This window comes from Eurosta solidaginis, chromosome 3 (genome assembly GCF_040869045.1).
Source record: "Eurosta solidaginis isolate ZX-2024a chromosome 3, ASM4086904v1, whole genome shotgun sequence".
NCBI classification, from domain to species: Eukaryota; Metazoa; Arthropoda; class Insecta; order Diptera; family Tephritidae; genus Eurosta; species Eurosta solidaginis.
Window position 1 is genome coordinate 191,864,830 of NC_090321.1, and position 27,440 is coordinate 191,892,269.

The window sequence follows — 27,440 nt, forward strand, 5'->3', positions numbered from 1 at the left end:
CATTCTGCAACGATGCGTATGAGTTTTGAATGTCACAATAGTGTACACTGGCTGCCAAAACAACTCACGAAGTTTTTATCAGTGAGTTTTTTGTTCACAGTTTTGCTTGACAGAATCAGAATTTCAAAGTTTACGCAATTTCTTGTGTACACTTGAAAACTCACTGTTAGCGAATAGAGCCCCTGTAGCGCTATTCACTAACTTTTTTAACTACATTTGGAGATGTTAAATTAGCTTAACATAAATTTTAACACTTTTTCAATTCACTAACTTTTTGTCAACTCCAAATCCGATAATTTAACGTAGTCGATTTGGCATGTGCTAGTTTAATGCAGATTTTGTGTAAGCTGTTAAAACATTGTTCACTTTCGTTTGGTTTGTGCAAAATTACATTTTATTTAAAAAAATATTTAATAACATTTTATTTAATAAAAAAGCTTCGGCACACACTTCCAACCCTTTTCCCATTATTTCAATTGCTTTGGCCATTGCAAACGTTGCCTCCGTCTGCTTTTCTTGATATTCAGCCAACTTTATTTGGTTTTCGGCCAGCATCTAGAGGATGAGAAAATTTATATTTTAAATTTGTAAGGACACTGTTGGCATTTTTAATTTAACTAAGGATTTTATATATTGTAAAATATATTGAACTTTCAATTATTTCTTACCCTCATAGTATCTGCCTGTTTCTCAGCAATCGCCAAAAACCTGTTTTGGCGCTCGGCCTCCCCGTCGTTGAATTTTGTTCTCGAGGACCTGCGAGGAGTTTGTGCAAAAGTTATTTGGGTGGTTGTGGGAGTTATAGGGCGAATTGCAGGAGTTGTAGGGGTGGTTGCAGCACATCTTTTCGTTACTGCAATGGCAGCAGAAGATGTGGTTGGCTGCTCTTCACCCTCGCCTTGGGATTGCACCTCGCTACTGGCATCTGGCTCCTGGCATCTCCTTTATCCTCCTCCATCACCAAATGCATTTCCTAAAAATTTAAAATAGAATGAATCAATAAGTTAATAATGATAATAGGTATAGCTGTATAACTATATACTGACCTCATCCATAGGCACACTGTCCCTACATATGCCTGCGCCTTCAACATATCGGTCCCCAATTAGCTCCACAATGCGCTTCTCTGTATCGGTCAAAGGCGCCACCGAGATCGGTCTATTTCCCGTTTGGGCCCGCTGGTTATTTATGTCCTTCACTCGATTGCTCATGCGATTTTTTAGATCGCGCCAGACCTGTAAAAAAGTACGAACTATTAGGGTGAACCTTATTTTTTTTTTATTTGAACTCTGGGCATCACATTCACTAAAACATATAGTATATCCCACAGGAAATATATATTATAGGAAAACTAATTTTCTAGATGTCTCGGTTCCTGCATCACCTAACTCAATTTTGTTTTCTACAAGTTGTAGTATAACTACGCCCCAAACTATGTGGTGATTTTGGAGTCCCTAGGTCACCGGGAAGTTTTAAAAACGGATTTTCAGATCCCTAAAATTTACCCCCTTTTTTCCTCAGTACTTACCGTAAGCCATTGCTCTGCACTCTTTGAGCTCCCTTTGCTAAAATAGCTGCATACAATTATTGGCGCGTACAAAAAATTGATTGTTTTTTTCGATTCCTCTTTGAACTTTTCGTAAATTTTGACATTTCACTACCAGCACTGCCACATCGAAATGATAGTTAACAAGTGTTGTTAAAACTAAGTTAGTGAATCGCATGTGTGATATAAAAAACGAATGTGTTTATGTTAAAAATCTCGTATGTAGATACGTTAAAAGTTAGTGAATAGCGCTACTGTGGTCTATTTGATCGTGGCCAACGTGATTGACAAGCATTAGTGTGTTAGTTTTACGAGAACGAGAAATGAGCAAGTTCGCGGAAAAAAAGTTTTACGTTGCAGTTTATTGAAACCTACGAATGCAAAGGTCGGATGGAAAAAAATTGCCAAAAATCAGCCAATTTTCTTAGTGGCTTAAGATTAGCATCTTATTATATTAAAATTTAATAAGCTACAAAACTGCATACTCGAAAAATTTCTAAAAATTCTTAGAAAAAAGATCAAAAATTTTTATGAAATTTCGCAAAATTTACAACCCTGCAAAAATTGTTGGATTACGTGTTCCATTTTCTTCATGTTGGAGTACTCTAACAATACTCCTTTGCATTGCGTTTGCGGACCACCATCAGCGGATCATTGCTCGTTTTTTAACGACCGTGATCATGACACGATGACGATAGAACAGAATTGCCAAAAGTAAAATATTGCATACAAATAACTGATAATAAAATTTTACTATGGCAACTCTGATAAAATGCAACCGCGCACTGGTTTTATGTATACATACTATAGTATAGAGAAATATTAGTTTCTTTATTCACGCAAATGCTAAATAACATAAAAATATTCGTAGTAAAAAATATAAAAGTTGTATTGTCCCTCTTCATTTACCTTCATTTTAAATTAAATTCACTCCGATAATTCTTTCCGACACAATTCCTCTTTAGTACTTTGGCATATGATCCTCTGTGGGTGCTCCATCGAGTACTACAGTGAAAGTACTTTGGAAAGTACTCTCACGTATGTACTCTATGGAATACTCACAAACAAAGCGAGAGTGGGATCACCTACTCCTCTCCTAGGACATCGCAATGTTAATTGGAGCACATTTTTTGTATGAATACAGATTAGTTTTGGAATACTCCTATACACCCAAAGGAGTATTCCTTACATTATTTATGGAGTACTCGCGTTTTTTGAAGGGAAGCAATAAAAAATCGCCATCTGATGACACGTTTACGTCTGCACGCTACGAATTTTCAATACAAATGGCGCTTGATGCTTTCTGCTTGTGTGGTGGCCGGGCAAGTGACAATCACCCGATACGCACACAACCACCCGTTGCTATGGTTACCAGCAGCATTTTTTGTGCCGTTGCCATCTAAAAAAGTGAAGCGCAGTGTATCGCGGCTCAGTGTGGCGTTGGCTTCACTTGGAATGGAAAGGTGAATATAATTAAGTGTTCTTGTCATTTTAAGGGCTTACAAGTAAGATATGTGTCAATTGTTCGTTCACAGCTGTGATCACCTGACCATAATTATCTCAAATTTTGTGGAGGCTATTCGGCAGCGTTCTACTACTCTGGTACAAAATAGTGTAGAAACTGTAGTGTAGTAGCTGCCAGTGTACCTATACAAGTGTGTTCACTAAGCGATAAACGTCAAAACTACAAACAGCCTCGCTCACCTGATGGAAATCTCAGGTCTAGAGTCGCATTTTTGGTCTCAACGACAACATTTTTGACTACCAATCGTATCGACTTTTTCAATCATTCGGCGCATTCGGTAATGGTATCCATTTTGAATTCGCTGTCATTCCGAATCCAGCGAGTGCCTATCAGTATGCTTGACAGATAAGTCAACACACTTGTACTTGTACACTATGGTAGCTGCAGTACTGTTTTCGCGGATAACTGTTGCAAGGGTCGAAAGACTTGACTTCCGTGTTTTGACTCTTAATGTTGATATAACTACACGTCTTTGGATACCCTATGCCACGACTTCTGTAAAATTTTCGATAGTTCTCATATAATGCACTATATATTTCATACTAAATGTGTCTGACAAAATTCACCATCACAGCAACCCATATCTGATATTTTGCGCTTTTTTCGCTAATTATTGCATCCTTGGCAGACCTATGCAAGGTGGCAGCACTGTGAGAGCTAATTTGTACTTTTTTAATAGGATTTGATACATCAACTTCCGGCGCGGTACCATGTTGACATTAGTCCACCGATTTACAAAAACAAAGTACATGGAAGGTATGTCGCCATGCTGCCACCTTGTATGGTTCCGCCATGATTGCATCCCTGCGTCGATACAGGTACCAGCAACCCCGGCAGTTTTGACACTTCCACACTGCATTGACACTTCAGAACTCATACAAGTGAAAAATTTTTATATTTTTCCATTCCCATACCTGTCAAGCAGCATTGTGGATAAGCACAAGTGTTTTGACTTCTTTCTGACAGGCACTCGCTGAAGTTAGTATAACGGTAAAATCTGGGTTGCAATTGTTGTTTCGGTTGAAAACTGTCAATCAGGGTTCTGCGCAGGACGTAAACGATTGAAACAGGGTTTATGTAATCACAAAAGTGTTGCTCTAGTTCCACAGCATTTTATTTTCATATCATGGCGAAAATTGTTCGGTTCAAGGGCGAATTAATGGTGACTTATAACCACAAAGCCATAACCAGATAAAACCTACCTTATGAAATCAATGTAATCGATTAATGGTGCCACACCATAACGCTAACCCGATTACATTGATTTCCATTAGGTGTGATCAGCTGTTTTATCTGGTTATGGCTTTATGGTTATAAGTCACCATTAAGGGCCCTTAATAAATCAGCTGATCGAACCTACCTTATGGAAAGGAAAGTAATCGATTAATGGTGCCATACCATAACGCTAACGCCATAGCTAATCAATTGGTTTTTGGTTTCTCGCCATATCCATAACCTAAAAATATTTGAGTTGGTGAATTTAATAACTTTTTTTAAATTTTTTTCATTGTTTTGGATATGTTATGACTAAGATACTTATTTTTTGTGGAATATGTTTGTAATTTTTTGCGTTTTCATCATTTTTATGAAATTTTCACGATTTTTAGGTTAAGACACCATTAATCGATCACATTGAGATGGTTATGGATATGGGTATGGTTACGACTATGGCTTTAGGGTTAAGGAATTTTAATTTGGCTTTTAATTCGGCCTTCACAGTTATACTATGTTCAAACAGAAAAATAAATTGAGGAAATTTTGATTTAAATTAAGTGGTGTTTTTAGACAATAGTAATTTGACAGCTGGTGGTGTTTTAAATTTAAAATTTATTTGTGCAAAAAAAAAAAATTTTTTAAATATGGAAAATTTTAAGGTGTGTTGTTATTTAAAGCCATATAATCAAGTTTGATTTCACCGTTGGCTTTTAAAATTTCAAATTTACTTACCATTTACGTTAGAGTTGGCAAATATCCGTGTACCTGTGATTTTGTCACAGCTACTGAAATATCACAGTACACTTCAGCGACAGCTTACAAGGAATATTCGTGACTGATTGCCTGTGACAGCATTTATTTCCCGTTACCAATCACATACTCAAACCACAAATCACTCACACAAGATTGCGCATTGCGCATGTAAACAAAAGATAAGCTGTTTTTTATGCGCAATTTTTACGTTATTTTCCTTTAACGCGCAATCTTCTGTGTGTGATTTGTGGACTCAAACATAGCTCTCATTACAGGAACAAATCGCTTCTATGCTGTGAAACATTAGAATGTGCAAGTTACTTAAGCTGCGACTGAATAACAGTAGATGTCCCAAAAATTACGCAGAGTTTGTTATTCGCAACACAATCCGCAGGGGAAAATATAAAACTGAGGTAATTCTATATGATAGCATGACACTGCTTATACGCGTCCAAAAATATCGAGAGAGGTGTGAAAAGACGCGTATTGACCTCAACAACAATAATTCGAAGGCGGAAGATGAAAATTTTAGCTCGTTCAAAAAATATTAAAGAAAACCCGGAAAATGACGATGGAGTGCTAGAAATCGGTTTGATCACCAAAAATATATCCGCTCAAAACACTTATGTTCGCGATTTTTTTGTGGGTATCACAAAATCTTCAAAATTACAACAACCTAGGGTTGCCAGACGTCCCCCATTGGGGGGACATCCCCCATTTTGACTTTTGCCCCCCTTGCTACGGAAGGTAGCATAGGTCCCCCATTTTCGCCCGCAAACGTTCACTTCTTGCTGACATTTATATACTACGGGTGGATGAAAAAATCGAGTTTTACGATGTGTTGTCATCACTAATAGGATGAACTGACACAAATCACCTACCCAGAAAATGAATGTATGTACATTTTTTGGGGAATTGAAATAGTATTTTGATATGAAAATAGTTTTGACCCATATTAAAGGCTGAATATAAACATATGTATTTTTACGCTTCCCAAGGCAGTCGGTTCTATGTACCGGAGCGACTCGGGATTTTTCCCGACCAAGGACTGTCATTTCAGTGTGACCCCATTTAATTTGTTTCGTCCCTCCCACAAATTGTCATCCTCCCAGCAGCTCCTTGCAGCAGGACTGCTACATATTCTCTTACTCCGGGAAGGTATCGAACCCAATCCGGGTCCGTCTCCTCACCCCGGTCCTGAGAAATGGTTTTGCTGCATTTGCCAGAAAAGAATCTTTTTAGGACGGTCATACTCTGTTCAGTGTGTCTCGTGCAAGGGATGGTTGCATCGGACAGGTTGTTCTGGGCTTGATCCCAAAACCCGACGTCCACGTAACTTTTATAAATCTTTTGTGGCTCCTTGCTGCTCACGCCCAAGGGCGTCCCGTAGTCTACGCCTAAGCGTATCCCCACTACCTTCCAGCAGCTTCGCTGCTCAGCAAGCCACAACAAGTACCCGCTGCTGCTCGCGCCCCACGGCGCCAACAACTCAAACAGCTGATACCACTCATAACTACTACCTTCGTAGTAGAGCTGGTAGCAATGCTGAGCATCAGCCCCTGCCCCCGTCTTCTTCTCCTCCCCTCTTTTCTGGCAGCAATCGTGCAGGTCAGGGAAACAGACTCTTAGTCCCTGCCTCCGTTTGCACCGTCTGCCAGCACAGAATATATAGGTTTGCGACATCCGCTCAATGCAGCTCCTGCCTTGGGTGGTGCCACTTTCCTAGATGTTCTGGTCTCCGCGACGGCAACCCCTCGACGGGTTTCATCGCGCCATGCTGCCAGGTCGCAAACCCAAATCATCCGGGTACCCCAATGCTTGCCCAAGGGCGCCCAGTCCCAAGGCCACAACAGCAATTGCGTCCTGGCCTTCCACAACCTAGGCGTAGTCACCCCTCACTTACCCCTAGAGTGGCGGCGTCACCCCTCATGCACTTCAGAATTCTGCAGTTCAACTGTAATGGACTAACTGGGAAGATTACGGAGATAGTCGATTTCATGAAGCGGCACAACATCCGCATTGCTGCGATTCAAGAGACTAAACTCACAGCAAGATCTGCATTGCAGACCTGCTCTGGTTATAATGTCCACAGGAAAGACCGCGAGAGCGGAAATGGAGGCGGCCTCGCGTTTATTATACACCACTCTGTGCAATATCATATATTTGATCCTGGCATCGACCGCAGTGACAATGTCTTAGAACGTCAAGGCCTATCTGTCCGGTCAGGCGATGCAAATCTAGAAATCATCAACATCTACATCCCTCCTGTCACCTGCTGCCCCAGTGGATACCGCCCTAATATCGAGGCCTTACTCACTGGCAACAATCGCATTATCTTAGGCGATTTCAATGCCCATCACGACCTATGGCATTCAAACTTGCGGGCGGACAGTAGGGGTGAGATGTTGGCGGATCAAATAGACGAAACGACGTTCTGCACAATTAACGGAGACGCCCCCACACGTATGGTAGGAAGCTGTCATAGCTCGCCAGATATCTCAATCGTGAGCGCAGAACTCGTAAACTGCGTCAACTGGCAGCCTATGGTAACATTGGCATCCGACCACCTGCCCATACTTATTTCGTTCGAGCGTACAGCCGACTTCATCGTCACCGAAAAACGCACTTTCATAAACTTCAAAAAAGGAAAGTGGGAAGAATATAAATCTGCAACAGACAGCAGCTTTGCTGCCCTCCCTATCCCGACTGATGCCCGCCAAGGGGAGCGTGCCTTCCGTAAGGTCATTGAATCCGCCTCGCCACATTTCATACCCGCCGGGAGAATTCCCGAAATCCGGCCCCACTTCCCGGCGGAGGCCGCGAGCTTAGCGAGGGAACGCGACCTTATAAGACAGCTTGATCCAGGCGACCCCCAAATAAGGGATATAAACCAACGCATCAGATTGCTTGTGGACGAACACAAGCGGGCGAAATGGGAAGAGCACCTAAGAGGTTGTAACCTCTCTACCGGTGTAGGTAAACTTTGGTCCACCGTAAAGTCCCTATCGAATCCGACTAAGCACAAAGACAAAGTTTCCATCGCCTTTGGCGATAAGGTGCTGTCGGATGCGAAAAAATGCGCGAGCGCTTTCTGCCGACAATATATAATGCATCCTACGGTCGACAAAGATAGACGGAGAGCCAATAGACGTGCACATAAACACAAACTCAGCGCGTCACCAATTACCATCACCGCTAGAGAGGTTGAGGACGCCATTGGTCGCGCTAAACCATCCAAAGCAGTGGGCCCAGACGGCATAGCCATGCCGATGCTTAAAAACCTAGGGAAAGAGGGTTTCAAATATTTAGCGCATGTCTTCAACCTGTCTCTTTCCACCTTTGTCATACCCGAGAAATGGAAAATGGCCAAGGTGGTCCCGCTACTAAAGCCTGGGAAACCAGCTAACGTAGGTGAGTCATATCGTCCGATATCTCTCCTATCGCCAGTGGCAAAGACGCTTGAAGCCATTTTGCTCCCTCATTTCCAAGCACATTTGCAGCTAGCCCCTCATCAGCATGGCTTCAGAAAACTCCATAGGATGACTGCACAATAATGGCCACAGGCCCAGGCCCAAAGATCGATGAGCTATGCAATAAAATAAACGGCTATCTCCCTGATCTCTCCAGTTTTTTCGCCTCGCGAAACCTGTCATTGTCACCGACTAAATCTTCCGCGACCTTATTTACAACATGGACGTCCCAAATGTCGACCATTTTGAACATCCACGTCGATGGCACTACGCTACCGACTGTCCTACACCCCAAAATCTTAGGTGTGACGTTTGATCAGGATCTACATTTTGGTGCGCACGCAACCGCAATTGTTCCAAGAATTCAGAGCCGTAATAAAATCCTCAAATCCCTTGCTGGCAGTACCTGGGGAAAAGACAAAGAAACGCTCTTGACCACATACAAAGCAATTAGCCAGCCGATTACGTGCTACGCGTCACCCATATGGTCGCCAAGCCTAAAAACCACCCACTGGAAGAAACTACAGGCCTGCCAAAATACTGCTCTCAGAATCGCCACGGGCTGTCTTCTTATGTCCCCAGAACACCATCTGCATAATGAGGCGAGAATACTCCCCATCAGGGAGAGAAATGAGATGCTGACCAAACAGTTTCGGTTGAATACCCAGAAACCTGGGCATCCCAACAGACATATGATTGACGAACCAGCACCGCCTAGGGGCCTAAGGAGTCATCTCCGTAAGCATTTTGAGGAAATACGGCACCTGAGAACCCAGCCGTATGAAGCGGAAAAACACAAGCAGGTCCTTGGTGAACTCCATAGACAGGCGTCGGACCTTTATGTCGGGAATTGCCCGGTGAACCCAGTACTTGAAGAAAAATATCCAGAACTCGCAGAAGAGGAACGCTTACTCCCCAGGGAAACGCGTGTCACTCTTGCTCAACTTCATTCTGGATACTGTAACAGGTTAAACTCTTACCTATCCAGAATCAACCCCGACATACAAAATGTATGCCCTGCTTGCAATGTGTCCCCACATGACACCAACCATCTCTTTAATTGTAATGTGGAACCAACGCCTCTAACACCACTTTCCTTATGGTCCACCCCTGTTGAAACGGCAAGTTTCCTTGGACTCCCGTTAGAGGATATTGATGACAATTTGTGATCGGTCGCGGCTATTAGGTGGGGCGAGCATTGCTACAACAACAACAACATATGTATTTTTATGTATAAAGAGTGTAACTTTGTTTGATCTCATGGAATTTTATTTATGAATTGTTTTTGTGTTTGTTGTATGAGTGAATAAATTAATGATTTTGTTCAATATAATAGTTTTATTAGTCCTCCGAAAAATACCCCTTATTATACCTTTCATGAAAATGAAATGGTATATTAATTTCGTCACGAAACCGAAAATTGTAAGTCCTTAAAGGAAAATAGATAGACCCACCATTAAGTATACCGAAATAATCAGGTTGAAGAGCTGAGTTGATTTAGCTATGTCCGTCTGTCTGTTTGTATGCAAACTAGTCCCTCAATTTTTGAGACATCTTGATAAAATTTGGTGAGCGGGTGTATTTGGGTGTCCGATTAGACATTTGTCGGAACCGACCGGATCGGACCACTATAGCATTTATCCTCCATACCACCGATTTTTCAGAAAAAGAGGATTTTTGTAATATCTTACCCAATTTAACAGATTGAAGCTTCAAACTTCACCATATACTTTCGTATATTGCACGTATTGTTGCCTGAAAAAATTGATGAGATCGGTCGTATATATAGTATATAACCCCCACAACCGATTGTTCAGATAAGGAACTTTTCGTAATTACTGCCCTATTTTAAGAGCTAGAGGCTTCAAATTTCAACGAATGCTTACGTATATAGCATATATTGTTGTCTGAAAAAATCATAAAGATCGGTGGTATATATAGTATATATCTCATACAACCGATTGTTCAGATAAGAAACTTTTCGCAATTTCTACCCCATTTTAACAGCTATAAGCTTCGAATTTCACCGATTGCTTACGTATATAGCATATATTGTTGGCTGAAAAAATCATAGAGATCGGTTGTATATATAGTATATATCTCATACAACCGATTGTTCAGATAAGAAACTTTTCGCAATTTCTACCCCATTTTAACAGCTATAAGCTTCAAATTTCACCAAATGCTTACGTGTATAGCATATATTGATGTCTGAAAAAATCATTGAGATCGGTGGTATACATAGTATATATCTCATACAACCGATTGTTCAGATAAGAAACTTTGCGCAATTTCTGCCCCGTTTTAACAGCTAGAAGCTTCAAATTTCACAAAATGCTTACGTATATAGCATATATTGTTGTCTGAAAAAATCATAGAGATCGGTGGTATATATATTATATACTTCATATAAACTGTCATTTTTGCCCCTTTTTTATGGCTAGAAGCTTCAAAATTCATCAAATTTCATCAAATAGTTACGTTTACGTCATATATTTTTGAAAGACGTGATTCGTAGTCATAGTTTTTACATGCAGACCACAAAAAACGTGAAGCTTTGCATCCTCACACAGATTACCTACCTATTTTTATACTCAGTTTAGCAGAGCTCACAGAGTATATTAAGTTTGATTGGATAACGGTTGGTTGTACATATATAAAGGAATCGAGATAGATATAGACTTCCATATATCAAAATAATCAGGATCGAAAAAAAATTTGATTGAGCCATGTCCGTCCGTCCGTCCGTCCGTCCGTCCGTCCGTCCGTTAACACGATAACTTGAGTAAATTTTGAGGTATCATGATGAAATTTGGTACGTAGGTTCCTGAGCACTCATCTCAGATCGCTATTTAAAATGAACGATATCGGACTATAACCACGCCCACTTTTTCGATATGGAAAATTTCGAAAAACCGAAAAAGTGCGATAATTCATTACAAAAGACCGATAAAGCGACGAAACTTGGTAGATGAGTTGAACTTATGACGCAAAATAGAAAATTAGTAAAATTTTGGACAATGGGCGTGGCACCGCCCACTTTTAAAAGAAGGTAATTTAAAACTTTTGCAAGCTGTAATTTGGCAGTCGTTGAAGATATCATGATGAAATTTGGCAGGAACGTTACTCTTATTACCATATATACGCTTAATAAAAATTAGCAAAATCGGAGAAGGACCACGCCCACTTTAAAACAAAAAATTTTTTAAAGTAAAATTTTAACAAAAAATTTAATATCTTTACAGTATATAAGTAAATTATGTCAAGATTCAACTCCAGTAATGATATGGTGCAACAAAATACAAAAATAAAAGAAAATTTAAAAATGGGCGTGGCTCCGCCCTTTTTCATTTAATTTGTCTAGGATACTTTTAATGCCATAAGTCGAACAAAAATTAGCCAATCCTTTTGAAATTTGGTAGGGGCATAGATTTTATGGCGTTAACTGTTTTCTGTGAAAATGGGCGAAATCGGTTGATGTCACACCCAGTTTTTATACACAGTCGTCCGTCTGTCCTTCCGCATGGCCGTTAACACGATAACTTGAGCAAAAATCGATATATCTTTACTAAACTCAGTTCACGTACTTATCTGAACTCACTTTATCTTGGTATGAAAAATTAACGAAATCCGACTATGACCACGCCCACTTTTTCGATATCGAAAATTACGAAAAATGAAAAAAATTCCATAATTCTATACCAAATACGAAAAAAGGGATGAAATATGTTAAGGTAATTGGATTGTTTTATTGACGCGAAATATAACTTTAGAAAAAACTTTATAAAATGGTTGTGACACCTACCATATTAAGTAGAAGAAAATGAAAAAGTTCTGCAGGGCGAAATAAAAAACCCTTAAAATCTTGGCAGGTATTACATATATAAATAAATTAGCGGTATCCAACAGATGACGTTCTGGGTCACCCTGGTCCACATTTTGGTCGATATTTGGAAAACGCCTTCACATATACAACTACCACCACTCCCTTTTAAAACTCTCATTAATACCTTTAATTTGATACCCATATCGTACAAACTCATTCTAGAGTCACCCCTGGTCCACCTTTATGGCGATATTTCGAAAAGGCGAAGACCTATAGAATAAGTCCCACGCCCTTTTAAAAATACTCATCAACACCTTTCATTTGATACCCATATCGTACAAACAAAATCTAGAGTCACCCCTGGTCCATAAAGGCCCACTCCCTCTTAAAATACTCATTAACTCCTTTCGTTTGATACCCATATTGCACAAACGAATTCTAGAGTCACCCCTGGCCCACCTTTATGGCGATATCTCGAAACGGCGTCCACCTATGGAACTAAGGATTACTCCCTTTTAAAATACTCATTAACACCTTTCATTTGATACCCATATCGTACAAACGCATTCTAGAGTCACACCTGGTCCATCTTTATGGCGATATCTCGAAAAGGCGTCACCCTATAGAACTAAGGCTCACTCCCTCTTAAAATACTCATTAACTCCTTTCGTTTGATACCCATATTGCACAAACGAATTCTAGAGTCACCCCTGGTCCACCTTTATGGCGATATCTCGAAAAGGGGTCCACCTATAGAACTAAGCCCCACGCCCTTTTAAAATAATCATTAACACCTTTCATTTGATACCCATATCATACAAACAAATTCTAAAGTCACCCCTGGTCCACCTTTATGGCGATATCTCGAAAAGGCGAACACCTATAAAACGAAGGCCCACTCCTTTTTAAAAATACTCATTAACACCTTTCATTTGATACCCATATCGTACAAACTCATTCTAGAGTCACCCCTGGTCCACCTTTATGGCGATATTTCGAAAAGGCGAAGACCTATAGAATAAGTCCCACTCCCTTTTAAAAATACTCACTAACACCTTTCGTTTGATGCCCATATTGTGCAAACAAATTCTAGGGTCACCCCTGGTCCACCTTTATGGCGATATCTCGAAACGGCGTCCACCTATGGAACTAAGGATTACTCCCTTTTAAAATGCTCATTAACACCTTTCATTTGATACCCATATCGTACAAACGCATTCTAGAGTCACCCCTGGTCCATCTTTACGGCGATATCTCGAAAAGGCGTCCATCTATAGAACTTAGGTCCACGCCCTTTTAAAATACTCATTAATACCTTTCATTTGATACCCATATCGTACAAACGCATTCTAGAGTCAACCCTGATCCACCTTTATGGCTATATCCCTAAATGGCGTCCACCTATAGAACTATGACCCACTCCCTCATAAAATACTCTTTAATGCCTTTCATTTGATACACATGTCATACAAACACATTCCAGGGTTTCCCTCGGTTCATTTTCCTACATGGTTATTTTCCCTTATGTTGTCACCATAGCTCTCAACTGAGTATGTAATGTTCGGTTACCCCCGAACTTAACCTTCCTTACTTGTTTATTTTATATTTATCTTAAAAATCGTTAAGGTATGTAGATCTGTTCACTATATATTTCTTATCTTATACATCCGATTATTCGGAGATTACGAGCGGGATAAGATTATTGTTCAGCCCCATTCATGAAAGGTATGAAGTCTTCGGCACAGCCGAAGACAGTCCCGTTTTTATTTGTTTATTTTTATTTTCTTTTATTTCAAACTGGGCCATTAGACCACCCATAATATTTGCGACCGCGTCTGCTCCGTTTTCGAAATTTGTTGCCCTGCCTCTCCATCTTTGTTTTTAATGAACTCGCTAAAAATTTTCATTTATCTGCACATTTTCTTCTTCTTGTTTTATCTGTTGTACCCCCAAATCCCCCAATTTGTTATTATCTGTCCCCCTTTCGACATTTTTGGTCTGGGAACCCTACAACAACCACATTAAAATTTTCAATTTCTTTCGCAAATATCTCTCGACAGACCCAACATTTTTATTTTCCGCCTTCGGATTATTGTTGCCGAGGTCTTTTACGCGTTTTTGACACCTCTCTCGATATTTTTGGACGCGTATTAGCAGTGTCATGCTGTCGTATAGAATCACCAAAACTCATTCCTGTTGGCGTAGTATTTGTTTTTTTTTTTCAATCACAGTCACGGTTAAAAGCCGCTGTGACTGAGAGGTCACAATCACAGATAACATTGTTCCTCAAAAAACACGGGATCGGCCAACATTAATTTACGTTGTTCGGCGTAATTTTCAACAAACTATTCAGGTATGTCGGACTCGGATTTGATTTTTGTCAGAAATGAAAACCGATATCTGTTCGAATTGGTGTCGCGAATTTCGATCTGATTTGGGGTTTTTCGCAATTAAACAAAACCGATATTCGAATCAGCTGGGTTTTGTTTCACTTTTGGTATTGTGTGTAAAATTGGTATTTGGTTGCAAATGCTAATAAAATTAATTAACTTGTGCTTTTTTCCAAAGATTAATTTGAAAAAAAAATAATGAAGAACAAGTAAGGAAGGTTAAGTTCGGGTGTAACCGAACATTACATACTCAGTTGAGAGCTATGGTGACAACATAAGGGAAAATAACCATGTAGGAAAATGAACCGAGGGAAACCCTGGAATGTGTTTGTATGACATGTGTATCAAATGAAAGGCATTAAAGAGTATTTTATGAGGGAGTGCGCCATAGTTCTCTAGGTGGACGCCATTTAGGGATATAGCCATAAAGGTGGATCAGGGTTGACTCTAGAATGCGTTTGTACGATATGGGTATCAAATGAAAGGTATTAATGAGTATTTTAAAAGGGCGTGGACCTAAGTTCTATAGATGGAGGCCTTTTCGAGATATCGCCGTAAAGATGGACCAGGGGTGACTCTAGAATGCGTTTGCACAATATGGGCATCAAACGAAAGGTGTTAATGAGTATTTTAAAAGGGAGTGGGCCTTAGTTCTATAGGTGGACGCCGTTTCGAGATATCGTCATAAAGGTGGACCAGGGGTGACTCTAGAATGCGTTTGTACGATATGGGTATCAAATGAAAGGTGTTAATGAGTATTTTAAAAGGGAGTAATCCTTAGTTCCATAGGTGGACGCCGTTTCGAGATATCACCATAAAGGTGGACCAGGGGTGACCCTAGAATTTGTTTGTACAATATGGGCATCAAACGAATGGTGTTAATGAGTAATTTAAAAGGGAGTGGGCCTTAGTTCTATAGGTGGATGCCGTTTCGAAATATCGCCATAAAAGTGGACCAGGGGTGACTCTAGAATGTGTTTGTACGATATGGATATCAAATTAAAGGTATTAATGAGGATTTTAAAAGGGAGTGGTGGTTGTTGTATAGGTGGTCGCCTTTTCGAAATATCGCCATAAAGGTGGACCAGGGGTGACTCTAGAATGCGTTTGTACGATATGGATATCAAATTAAAGGTATTAATGAGTATTTTAAAAGGGAGTAATCCTTAGTTCCATAGGTGGACGCCGTTTCGAGATATCGCCATAAAGGTGGACCAGGGGTGACCCTAGAATTTGTTTGTACAATATGGGTATCAAAAGAAAGGTGTTAATGAGTATTTTAAAAGGGAGTAATCCTTAGTTCCATAGGTGGACGCCGTTTCGAGATATCGCCATAAAGGTGGACCAGGGGTGACCCTAGAATTTGTTTGTACAATATGGGTATCAAAAGAAAGGTGTTAATGAGTATTTTAAAAGGGTGTGGGGCTTAGTTCTATAGGTGGACGCCTTTTCGAGATATCGCCATAAAGGTGGACCAGGGGTGACTCTAGAATGAGTTTGTACGATATGGGTATCAAATTAAAGGTATTAGTGAGAGTTTTAAAAAGGAGTGGTGGTAGTTGCATATGTGAAGGCGTTTTCCAGATATCGACCAAAATGTGGACTAGGGTGACCCAGAACATTATCAGTTGGATACCGCTAATTTATTTATATATGTAATACCTGGCAAGATTTTAAGGGTGTTTTATTTCGCCCTGCAGAACTTTTTCATTTTCTTCTACTTAATATGGTAGGTGTCACAACCATTTTATAAAGTTTTTTCTAAAGTTATATTTCGCGTCAATAAAACAATCCAATTACCTTACCATGTTTCATCCCTTTTTTCGTATTTGGTATAGAATTATGGCATTTTTTTAATTTTTCGCAATTTTCGATATCGAGAAAGTGTGCGTGGTCATAGTCGGATTTCGTTCATTTTTCATACCAAAGTAAAGTGGGTTCAGATAAGTACGTGAACTGAGTTTAGTAAAGATATATCGATTTTTGCTCAAGTTATCGTGTTAACGGCCATGCGGAAGGACAGACGGAAGACTGTGTATAAAAACTGGGCGTGGCATCAACCGATTTCGCCCATTTTCACAGAAAACAGTTAACGCCATAAAATATATGCCCCTACCAAATTTCAAAAGGAGTGGTTAATTTTTGTTCGATTTATGGCATTAAAAGTATCCTAGACAAATTAAATGAAAAAGGGCGGAGCCACGCCCATTTTTAAATTTTCTTTTATTTTTGTATTTTGTTGCACCATATCATTACTGGAGTTGAATCTTGACATAATTTACTTATATACTGTAAAGATATTAAATTTTTTGTTAAAATTTTACTTTAAAAAAATTTTTTTTTTAAAAGTGGGCGTGGTCCTTCTCCGATTTTGCTAATTTTTATTAAGCGTACATACAGTAATAAGAGTAACGTTCCTGCCAAATTTCATCATGATATCTTCAACGACTGCCAAATTACGGCTTGCAAAAGTTTTAAATTACCTTCTTTAAAAAGTGGGCGGTGCCACGCCCATTGTCCAAAATTTTACTAATTTTATATTTTGCGTCATAAGTTCAACTCATCTACCAAGTTTCGTCGCTTTATCTGTCTTTTGTAATGAATTATCGCACTTTTTCGATTTTTCGAAATTTTCGATATCGAAAAAGTTGGCGTGGTTATAGTCCGATATCGTTCATTTTAAATAGCGATCTGAGATGAGTGCTCAGGAACCTACATACCAAATTTCATCAAGATACCTCAAAATTTACTCAAGTTATCGTGTTAACGGACGGACGGACGGACATGGCTCAATCAAATTTTTTTTCGATCCTGATTATTTTGATATATGGAAGTCTATATCTATCTCGATTCCTTTATATATGTTCAACCAACCGTTATCCAATCAAACTTAATATACTCTGTGAGCTCTGCTCAACTGAGTATAAAAATATGATCACTGAAATTGCTTTTTTAATTATCCAAGAGAAACGGGATGCGAGAGTGAACGACGGGGCTTATCCTCTAGAACTTCCGGAGTCTGTGTAAGCGCAGAAAGCATTAAATATATATGTATGTCGGTCACTATGCTAAGTTTGACGTTTGTAAAAAGCCGTTTTGAAGCTATTCGTTGAATCAGCTATAATTGCCTAATTCAAACAACTTGTGAACATTTTGGATCTTTCAGGAAATGAATCCTTCTTCCATACATACATATTAAAGTTTTATTTTTATACCAAATTCAGAAAATTTATTCCTTGCAGATTTGTGGCCCATTATCGTTTAAGCAAAGTTGCATTTGCAATGGTGCTGAATACCATTGATAGGTATATACCTCCAACATCCATTCCTTCAATTTTGAAACTATGCGCTTTGCTTCGATTCCTAGCAGAAGGATCGTATCAACATTCTGTAGGGAACGACATTAATATAAGTTTGGGCAGAAGTACCATATCGGAAACCTTGACACGAATGTTAAGAGTTACAGAAACTAATATTTGTCGCCAATGGGTCAGTTTAAAAATGGACGAGAATGAAAAAAGACAAACGAGGGACTATTTTTACCGCAAATATAAAATTCCTGGCATCACAGGATGTATCGATGGTACCCATATTAAAATAATGAAACCTCATACCAACGAACATTTATTCTTTAACAGAAAGGGCTATATCGGACATCTAGACTGCTGGGCGATTCAGGAAATGCCATCGAACCGTTTTTGTTGACACCTTATCGCGACCCTCCGTATGCATCTGAAGAATACAAATTGAACATGGCACTTTGCTCGCGACGGAACATAATAGAACGGACTATAGGAGTTTTGAAAAGCCGATTCCGTTGCCTACAAGTGACCTTGCATTATCAACCTGAGAAAGTAGTTAAAATTATAAATGTTTGTTGCGCACTACATAACATCTGCCGGCAGTATAACGTCGAGTCAAATGAGAATGTAAATTTGCCTGTATCCCAAGATACTAATGAAGATGCTTTAATATTGCAAAACACCAATATGCAAAATGAGGGCCGAAGAATAAGAGATGAGATTGCTAACAGTCGTTAGGAAATATCGCCATCAGTGTACGTACAAAAGACTTACAACTCTTATATAGACATAACATGACTCCAAAATTCATTAATTTATTTAAATAAAAATGATTTCATATATATAAAAATTAAATGCACTATTCACGTAAGCGTACTTATCAAGTAATCCACTTATGTGGTTATATTTTGTATTATATTACAAAAACAAAACACACTAGAGAAACCCAATTTTTTAACAGATAACTTCATAAGCAGGGTGGCGTGAATAGGCGAAACGTCTTCATTGTTGTACAAACTTTAAGTTTATAGGTACTTAAATAGATACAGTTGTGTTGAAAAAAATAGTAGCGAAATCCTAATGTATAGCTTGAAAACTATCTTTGTTTTTTTAACTTAAATAATTTTTATTTAAAATATAGTGGAATAGCAAACAGAAAGCACATAAATAAAAATTTAAAGCTAACACGAAGTTCTAGAAAGTAAATCGAACTTCAAAAAAATTGCATAAAAATTTAAAATCTTTTATTCAAAACTTTTACACAATTTTCGAAAATGCAGTTTTGTAGTCCACCAAAACAAAGTGCAAGTTTACAGACGGTACAAAGTACCATTGATTTTATAGAATTTTTTTGCTGAGGGTGTTGCGTGTTTTCTTCCATATAACGCATGAACAAAATATATTTTTACATGGGAAAAAATTTGTAACAACCTTAGAAAAAAATATTCTATAAAATCAACGGTAATTTGTAGTCTGTAAACTTGTACATTATTTTCATGGGATACAAAACTATATTTTCGAAAATTGTGTAAAAGGTTTGAATAAAAAATTTAAAATTTTTATGACATTTTTTTGAACTTCGATTTACTTTCTAGAACTTCGTGTTAGCTTTAAATTTTTATTTATGTGCTTTCTATTTGGTATTCCACTATATTTTAAATTTAAAAAACTAAAATTGTTTTTAAACTATGCCATTTAGAATTTCGCTATTATACACAGCTGTATGTAAATGAAAATTATTTACATACATTAAAATAGAAAAAAATATGATGAGATGTAAACCCTGCTAGACAGAGCTGACGGAAACTCTAACACATTAACAGAATTGTTGACATCACTAATACACTCGCATAAATTTTTCCTTTTATTCGTATGGAAAACCATGGTATGTATGTGTATGCATACACGTATACAGAATGTTTACATCAGATTTCTCTTGTCGCTTCTAACAACCTGATAGAAACTTTGCTTTACGCTGTGATGTAAATTTCCATCAGCCATATCTGTCAATTGATGCCTCAAATCATTGTGAATGATGACTAAGTGTGTTATCTTATCTGTCAACTGCCTGACAGGTTGTTCAATATGGCTACTTTTCAGCGTTTTGACAGGCTGTTCAATATGGCGGCGCCTATCTTCAGCGGGTGATAGAAAGAGATACAGAATGAGACAGCGATAGTCATTTACAAATCAGGTGATCCAATCACTTTGGAATTTTGACGTTTATGCAGAATATATCACACTTAGTCATCATTCACAATTCCTCAAATGACTGATAGCTGCCCTACAAGAAACGCTGATAGTTTTACTAATACACTCACACTTGTAATTGACAATGCTGATCCTGCTATGACGTAAACATTGATACTCAAATTTATGTATGTTCCTTAGTTCGCTCACGCATGTCCGCATGTTCCCAACGACAGCCTATAATCATGAAAAAGGACTGAAACTGGGAAGGCTTCGGACACCTGGTACAGAACAAAAGAACATACAGCAGATACCATAATGCATGTGAGACAGATACATAATTCTCAACGAAATTTTATGTATGCGAGAACAGATTATCCGATTTAATCATGTTGTCACTACTGACTGTCATATGACAATCAAATGATTATCACGGTTGTTTTATTTTTTAAATTCCGCCATTTTCAACCGACGAAAACCATATAAAAAATCAGTTTAAAAAACGAAAAAGAGAGCATTTCAAACCTCCATGCTAAAAGAAAAAAAAATCGAAAATAATATTAAAAAATACGAAAAGCTGGCGGAATGTATGGGGCGCACTCAAAAAATTGATACGCGAAAAATAATAGTGATTAGTGGTGATTAATTTTTAAATGTGTTTCCGCATGAGGAAAGCGCTCTTCTGTTGTTTTGTTATTTTCTGAATTTAAATTGAACATTTTGAACTCGAATTCTTATAAAACTATTTATTTTAAACAAATAAGAAATACGTATGCTTTTATCACGTACAAAATTAAAAACGTAATGAAATAAAGTAAATAAAAAGCAAAAAGCATTGTTTCATTTTTGGCGGAATATAACAATGGTCATTTATGATAGTATAACAGTCAAACCTGATATCTACAGTAAACTATCATTTATGACACTTTTTGATAGTTAGAGTGTCAGCACTGATCCAGGAAAAGGAATGAGAGTGAGCAGTACGGCTATATACTTAATCAGTAGGCCATGTTGGTGTATAAGAAGGAGACAAAAACTAACACGTACACAGTTGTTTACATCACATTTGTGCAAGCCCCCTTAAGTTTGTGATAGAAAGTTTGTATGAGGCGCTGATCGTTAGGTTGACATTGCTGACAATCAGATGATAGTCATATGATAGTCAGTGTTCTTGTAGGGTGTCTAGCAGGGCCATATCTGTCAATTGATGCCTCAAATGACTGATAGCTGTATATCAGGGAATATAGTACGAGAAAGTAAACAAAGTTTGAGTAAGAAAAGTATCTAACATCTTTACGATTGCTCATACTCGCCCAAGGGGTCAGATATCTCCCTTTCACGTAGGATAATAAAACGTAAAATTTTAGAGCTAAAGGACACAAATTCCTGCGTTGACTTATCAACGGCTTCATGTAAGCGTTCATTTGTGTGACTTGTTTCATTTTGTATCCGACGGATACGATCCATTTTGTTAGAGACACTTTTCTTCCACTCAGTGTCCAACTCTATAAATTTGGCAAGCCGCGCATTTGTTGTGTCGGCTTTAACGTGATTTCGAGCCATCCAGCATTCGAGGCGGGAACGTTTAGAAGTTGAAGGCATTTCATCGTCGCTTGATATTAAATATTCCTCTTCAAGGCCAACGGATGTTCCGGAAACACCTTCAAAACTTTGTGTCATTCCGCAAATACGCGTTATGGGGTCCTCCACAGGGTTTAGGGCTTGTTTACTAAATGGCCCTCCACCAGTGGCGCGTTCCCCAAATTTGTTGTGTGCCAACTTTCTCTTTACCTCACTTTTCCATTTATTACTTTTTTTCAACCATTCAAATCTTTTGTGGGAGGTCCTGCGCTATTCAGTGATTCCACTAATTGGTGCCACAGAAAATCAACGAGTGTCTTATCCTTTTTTGTGAATCCCCTGGCGATGTCCGGGTACTTCTCCATGAATTCCATAAGTATTTCATTTTGAGCTCTGTTTTTATGCTTTCCCCTGAAAACAGAATTTTAGTGTTAAATATGAACTGCATTTTTCACAAAATATGATCAATATTCCTACATTTTGCAAAATGTTACAAATTTCTAATTCAAACAAATGAAAACGTTAGCATTTACTTCACCGTTTTGTTTCCGATAACAAAACCAATAATCTCGGTTTGCCCGACACCTGAAATCGATAAAAAAAATTCGAACATTAAAATCGATAAGGTCGGATTGCGGGACACCTAATGAAAAATATTGACGGATTGAAAACCGATACCGAGAATATCGGATTCTGCGACAGACCCTTCAAAAACGCGAGTACTCCAAAAATAGTGTAAGGAATACTCCTTTAGGAGTATAGGAGTGTTCCAAAACTAATCTGTATTCATACAAAAAATGTGCTCCAATTAACATTGCGATGTCCTAGGAGAGGAGTAGGTGATCCCACTCTCGCTTTGTTTGTGAGTATTCCATAGAGTACATACGTGAGAGTACATTCCAAAGTACTTTCACTGTAGTACTCCATGGAGCACCCACAGAGGATCATATGCCTAAGTACTAAAGAGGAATTGTGTTGTCGGAAAGAATTATCGTAGTGAATTTAATTTAAAATGAAAATAAATGAAGAGGGGCAATACAACTTTTATATTTTATACTACGAATATTCTTATGTTATTTAGCATTTTCGTGAATAAAGAAACTAATATTTCTCTATACTATAGTATGTACACATAAAACCAGTGCGCGGTTGCATTTTATCAGAGTTGCCTAAGTAAAATTTTATTATCAGTTATTTGTATGCAATATTTGACTTTTGGCAACTCTGTTCGATTGTCATCGTGTTGTGATCACGGTCGTTAAAAAACGAGCAATGATCGGCTGATGGTGGGCCGCAGACGCATTGCAAAGGAGTATTGTTAGAGTACTCCAACATGAAGAAAATGGAACACGTAATCCAACAATTTTTGCAGGGTTGTTGTTGCATTTACATGCAAAATTATTTATCTGGCTCAGGATTTTGCCACCGGATGATGGCTAATGTCAAGCAGTGCACGGACTTTTAAAAAGAGAATGTTGGTACACGAAAAATTAAAAGAGTGGTAGATTTTTTTCCAAGAAAATAATAGCTACAGTTTATATTTGTACAAAACAATTCATAATTTATTGTAAAACAAATAAAGCATATTTCAAAAAACTGTAAACAAAACAAGAAAATACATATAAATTTGTATATATGTACATAGTAGAGCTTACGATTTCTTCTCGAACACAAGCGAGGTTTTCGAGACCCGAGAAATCTAGAACTCGACTTCTCCACATTCTTATTTAATCGCTGTATGGACAGTATTTATACACCTGGGCACGTATTACGTGTTACGATCCGTGATCGAAACTCATTTTTTAAATCACAATAGCTCTTAAAAGGTGGATCGGATTAATGGCATATTTGTACTAGCGACAAAAAGTACTCGTTAGATCCATTCTTTAAAAAAAAAAAAGTTTGACAGTTACATAATTATCGCTTGAGCGAAAATGGTTTTCAGTCACTGATCGTAACACGTAATACGGGCCCTGGTTTTTTACTTGTGACTTTTTTGTTGATTATATTGCTTCAATGACATTTCTCGAATTACTCGTAACGCTCGCGGTATTCTCGAGTTCGACTTTCAATTCAGTAGCTGCATTGGCAATATTCTATATATTTCGGGGTTTTTTACTTGTGGTTTTGCGGACATTTTGGCTTGTGCTCCAGAAGAAATCGTAAGCTCTATATAAAACAGCCAATGAATAGATTAAATTGAATGTCCAGAAGCTTGCAAGCCTTACGAGTAATTCGAGATTCGAGAATCTCGCGAGAAGGCGAGACTCGCGAGAAATCGCTCTAATACATAGCATGGTAATTGTACCATGATACATAGCTTATGCCTATATTATACTTGTTTTTTCCTGTATTTTTAGCTTGAAATACTGACGAAAAATTACCGAAACTTCTAATTACAACAACAATTTTGCAATGTATCAAAAATACTGCCACAAAATATTTGGGCAAGTTATTGTTTACTTAAAACTGTTTTATTTTCGTTCAAAACTATTCACAAAAAACTGATGAAAAAAAAAAATAAATGTAAGGGGAGATAACCTCCGAAGAGATTTAAGGCAGAGCTTCTCTTCCAATTTGCATCGTGCTCTTATTTTTTCCTACAGATGGCAGATGAGCATTCACTGAGAGCTTTTCATGTCAAAAATACACTCGGAGTGCTTGCGAAATACTGCCGAGGGGCGACCCCGCTTAGAAAAATTTTCTTCTAATTGAAAAAACTTGGTTCTAAATTTTTTGATGTAGCTTTGCCCGGGACGTGAACCCAGGATCTCCGGTGTGGTAGGCGGAGCACGCTACCATCACACCACGGCGACCGCCGGCAGGAAAATATTTGCGCGCTCATTTACTACATTTATTTTATAAATAAATTTATTTCTTTAATAATTTGGAAAACATTTAAACAACGCGACATCAGGACGGACAAGACGACAGCTGTTTCGATTATACCTTATAAATCTCTTCAAAGCCTTTTCTCCCGGGAGTGGGATTTGAACCCGCACTCCTACGATGGTTGAAGTGTTACAAAAGCATTCAGTCACGTCAAATTTCCCAAATTATTAAATAAATTATAAAATTAAAAATTGCTTCAAATAAATGTTTTCATTCATTTAAAAGCAATGAGGGCGTCCCCGCTAAATTCATACAAATTTATTTCTTGGTTGAATTTTTGTCCAAATTTTTCAAAATTGGTTAGTTTATTTAGTGTCACCTCTTAATGTTATTTGGGTGTGCTCGGCATTCAGTATTCAGTTTATTTAATAATAAATAATAGAATTATAATGAAATTGATATACAAATAGTTTTAATGCAAATTATATTAAATGTTCTTCGTTGTCCGCTCGTCATGTTCGCCTTGTTCAACCGTTCAACACCAACTAACTAGCGATGACCTTTCTCACTCGTTGGCGATGACAAATGTATCCTGAAATTTAAGTTAGACCTCGTTGTTGTTGTTGCATCAGTGCTTCGCCCCATCCAATAGGTACGACCAATCACAAATTGCCATCAATGTCCTCTAACGGGAGTCAAAGGAAACTTGCTGTTTCAACAGGGGTGGACCATAATGAGAGGGGTGTTAGAGGCGTTGGTTCCACAATGCAGTTGAAGAGATGGTTGGTGTCTTGTGGGGACACATTGCAAGCAGGACATACATTTTTTAACCTGTTACAGTACCCAGATCGAAGTTGAGCTAGAGTGACGCGAGTTTCCCTAGGGAGTGACCGTTCCTCTTCTGCAAGTTTTGGGTAATGTTCTTTGAGTACAGGATTCACTGGGCAATTCCTGGCATAGAGGTCCGACGCCTGTTAGTGGAGTTCACTGAGGGCCGGCTCCTTAAGCCCCTGGGCGGTGTCGGCTCATCAATCAGATGTCTATTGGGATGCCCTGGTTTCTGGGTATTCAACAGGAACTGTTTGATTATAATTTCATTTCTCTCCCTAATGGGGATCATTCTCGCCTCATTATATAGATGGTGTTCTGGGGACATAAGAATACAACCCGTGGCGGTTCTGAGGGCAGTATTTTGGCAGGCCTGTAGCTTCTTCCAGTGAGTAGACTTTAGGCTTGGCGACCATATCGGGCACCATATCGGCTGGCCAATTGCTTTGTAAATGGTAATGAGCATTTCTTCATCTTTACCCCAAGTACTGCCGTCAAGAGGTTTGAGGATTTTATTGCGGCTCTGGATTTTCGGTACAATTGCGGCTGCATGCTCACCAAAATGTAGATCCTGATCAAACGTCACACCCACGATTTTGGGGTGTAAGACAGTCGGTAGCGTAGTGCCATTGACGTGGACGTTCAAAATGGTAGAGATTTAGGACGTCCATGTTGTAAATAAGGTCGCCTATATTTTCTGTCCTATTCATTTGCTATATTCTAGTTTCTAAATGTTAGAAAATTTACCAACGAGTGGAAAAAATAATATCGCTTGCAAAGGGTGAAAGCACCCTTAGCCAAAGCAAATGTCAATATTTATACTCAGTTGAGCAGAGCTCACATATTATATTAACTTTGATTGGATAACGGTTGGTTGTACAGGTATAAAGGAATCGAGATAGATATAGACTTCCATATATCAAAATCATCAGTATCGAAAAAAAATTCGATTGAGCCATGTCCGTCCGTCCGTCCGTCTGTCCATTAACACGATAACTTGAGTAAATTTTGAGGTATCTTGATGAAATTTGGTATGTAGATTCCTGGACACTCATCTCAGATCGCTATTTAAAATGAACGATATCGGACAATAACCACGCCCACTTTTTCGATATCGAAAATTTCCAAAAATCACTGCGATAATTCATTACCAAATACAGATTAAGCGATGAAACTTGGTAGGTGAGTTGAACTTATGACGCAGAATAGAAAACTAGTAAAATTTTGGACAATGGGCGTGGCACCGCCCAATTTTAAAAGAAGGTAATTTAGAAGTTTTGCAAGCTGTAATTTGGCAGTCGTTGAAGATATCATGATGAAATTTGGCAGGAACCAGGCCAGGAGTAGTACACTGGCTTTATGAGATGGTGGTCAAACCGATTCTGCTATATGGGGTGCTGGTCTGGTGGAAAGCACTGGACACAGCGAGCACCTCCAAAATGCTAGTGTCAGTGCAACGGACGGCGCTTATCGGCATCAGTGGTGCTATGAGAACAACACCTACCTTGGCACTGAATGTCATGCTGAATATACATCCAGTAGATATTGCGGGAAAGGCAGCCGCGGCCCGGTCGTTGGTCAGGCTTCGTGATATGGGTTATATGCTTTTTGATTTCGGACACTCTAGCCTTCTTACTGGTTTCGACTTTATCCCGGACAGGACGGACTATTGCATGCCGGTGGCCGCTCCCTATACAACCTTCACCCCAGTCATTCCCCGGAGGGAGGAGTGGAGAAGAGGAATTATCTGGGGCATGGGACCGGTTAACTTGTTCACGGATGGGTCGAGGTTGGACGGAAAGGTTTGCGGGGGGGTCTTTTGTCAAGAGCTAAATGTAAGCCGCAAGTTTAAGTTGGCTGATCACTGCAGTGTATTCCAAGCGGAAGTTGCTGCGATTAAGGATGCGGTGGATGAAATGCTATCCAGCGCTACTACGGTTAGGGAATTTAACATCTACTCTGATAGCCAAGCGGCTATAAAG

General features: G+C 38.8%; 1 protein-coding gene across 3 annotated transcripts in view; it reads right to left on the reverse strand.

Moving 5' to 3' along the window:
- Nucleotides 1-427: 427 nt before the first annotated feature.
- wac (wee Augmin) overlaps nucleotides 428-27,440 on the reverse strand; it is a 33,129-nt gene continuing 6,116 nt past the window's right edge. The window contains exons 5-7 of one of the 3 annotated variants that reach the window (XR_010951201.1): nucleotides 1,047-1,235; nucleotides 669-973; nucleotides 428-555 (exon numbers count right to left, since the gene is read on the reverse strand). Coding sequence is in view for 2 of the 3 variants with exons in the window: in XM_067774362.1 (XP_067630463.1) it covers nucleotides 22,085-22,209 (125 nt within the window). In the remaining variant the exon portion in view is untranslated. Of the gene's footprint in view, nucleotides 556-668; nucleotides 974-1,046; nucleotides 1,236-21,153; nucleotides 22,210-22,275; nucleotides 22,384-27,440 lie in introns of those variants that run through there. The other 2 variants (XM_067774362.1, XM_067774364.1) reach the window with 2 other exon arrangements.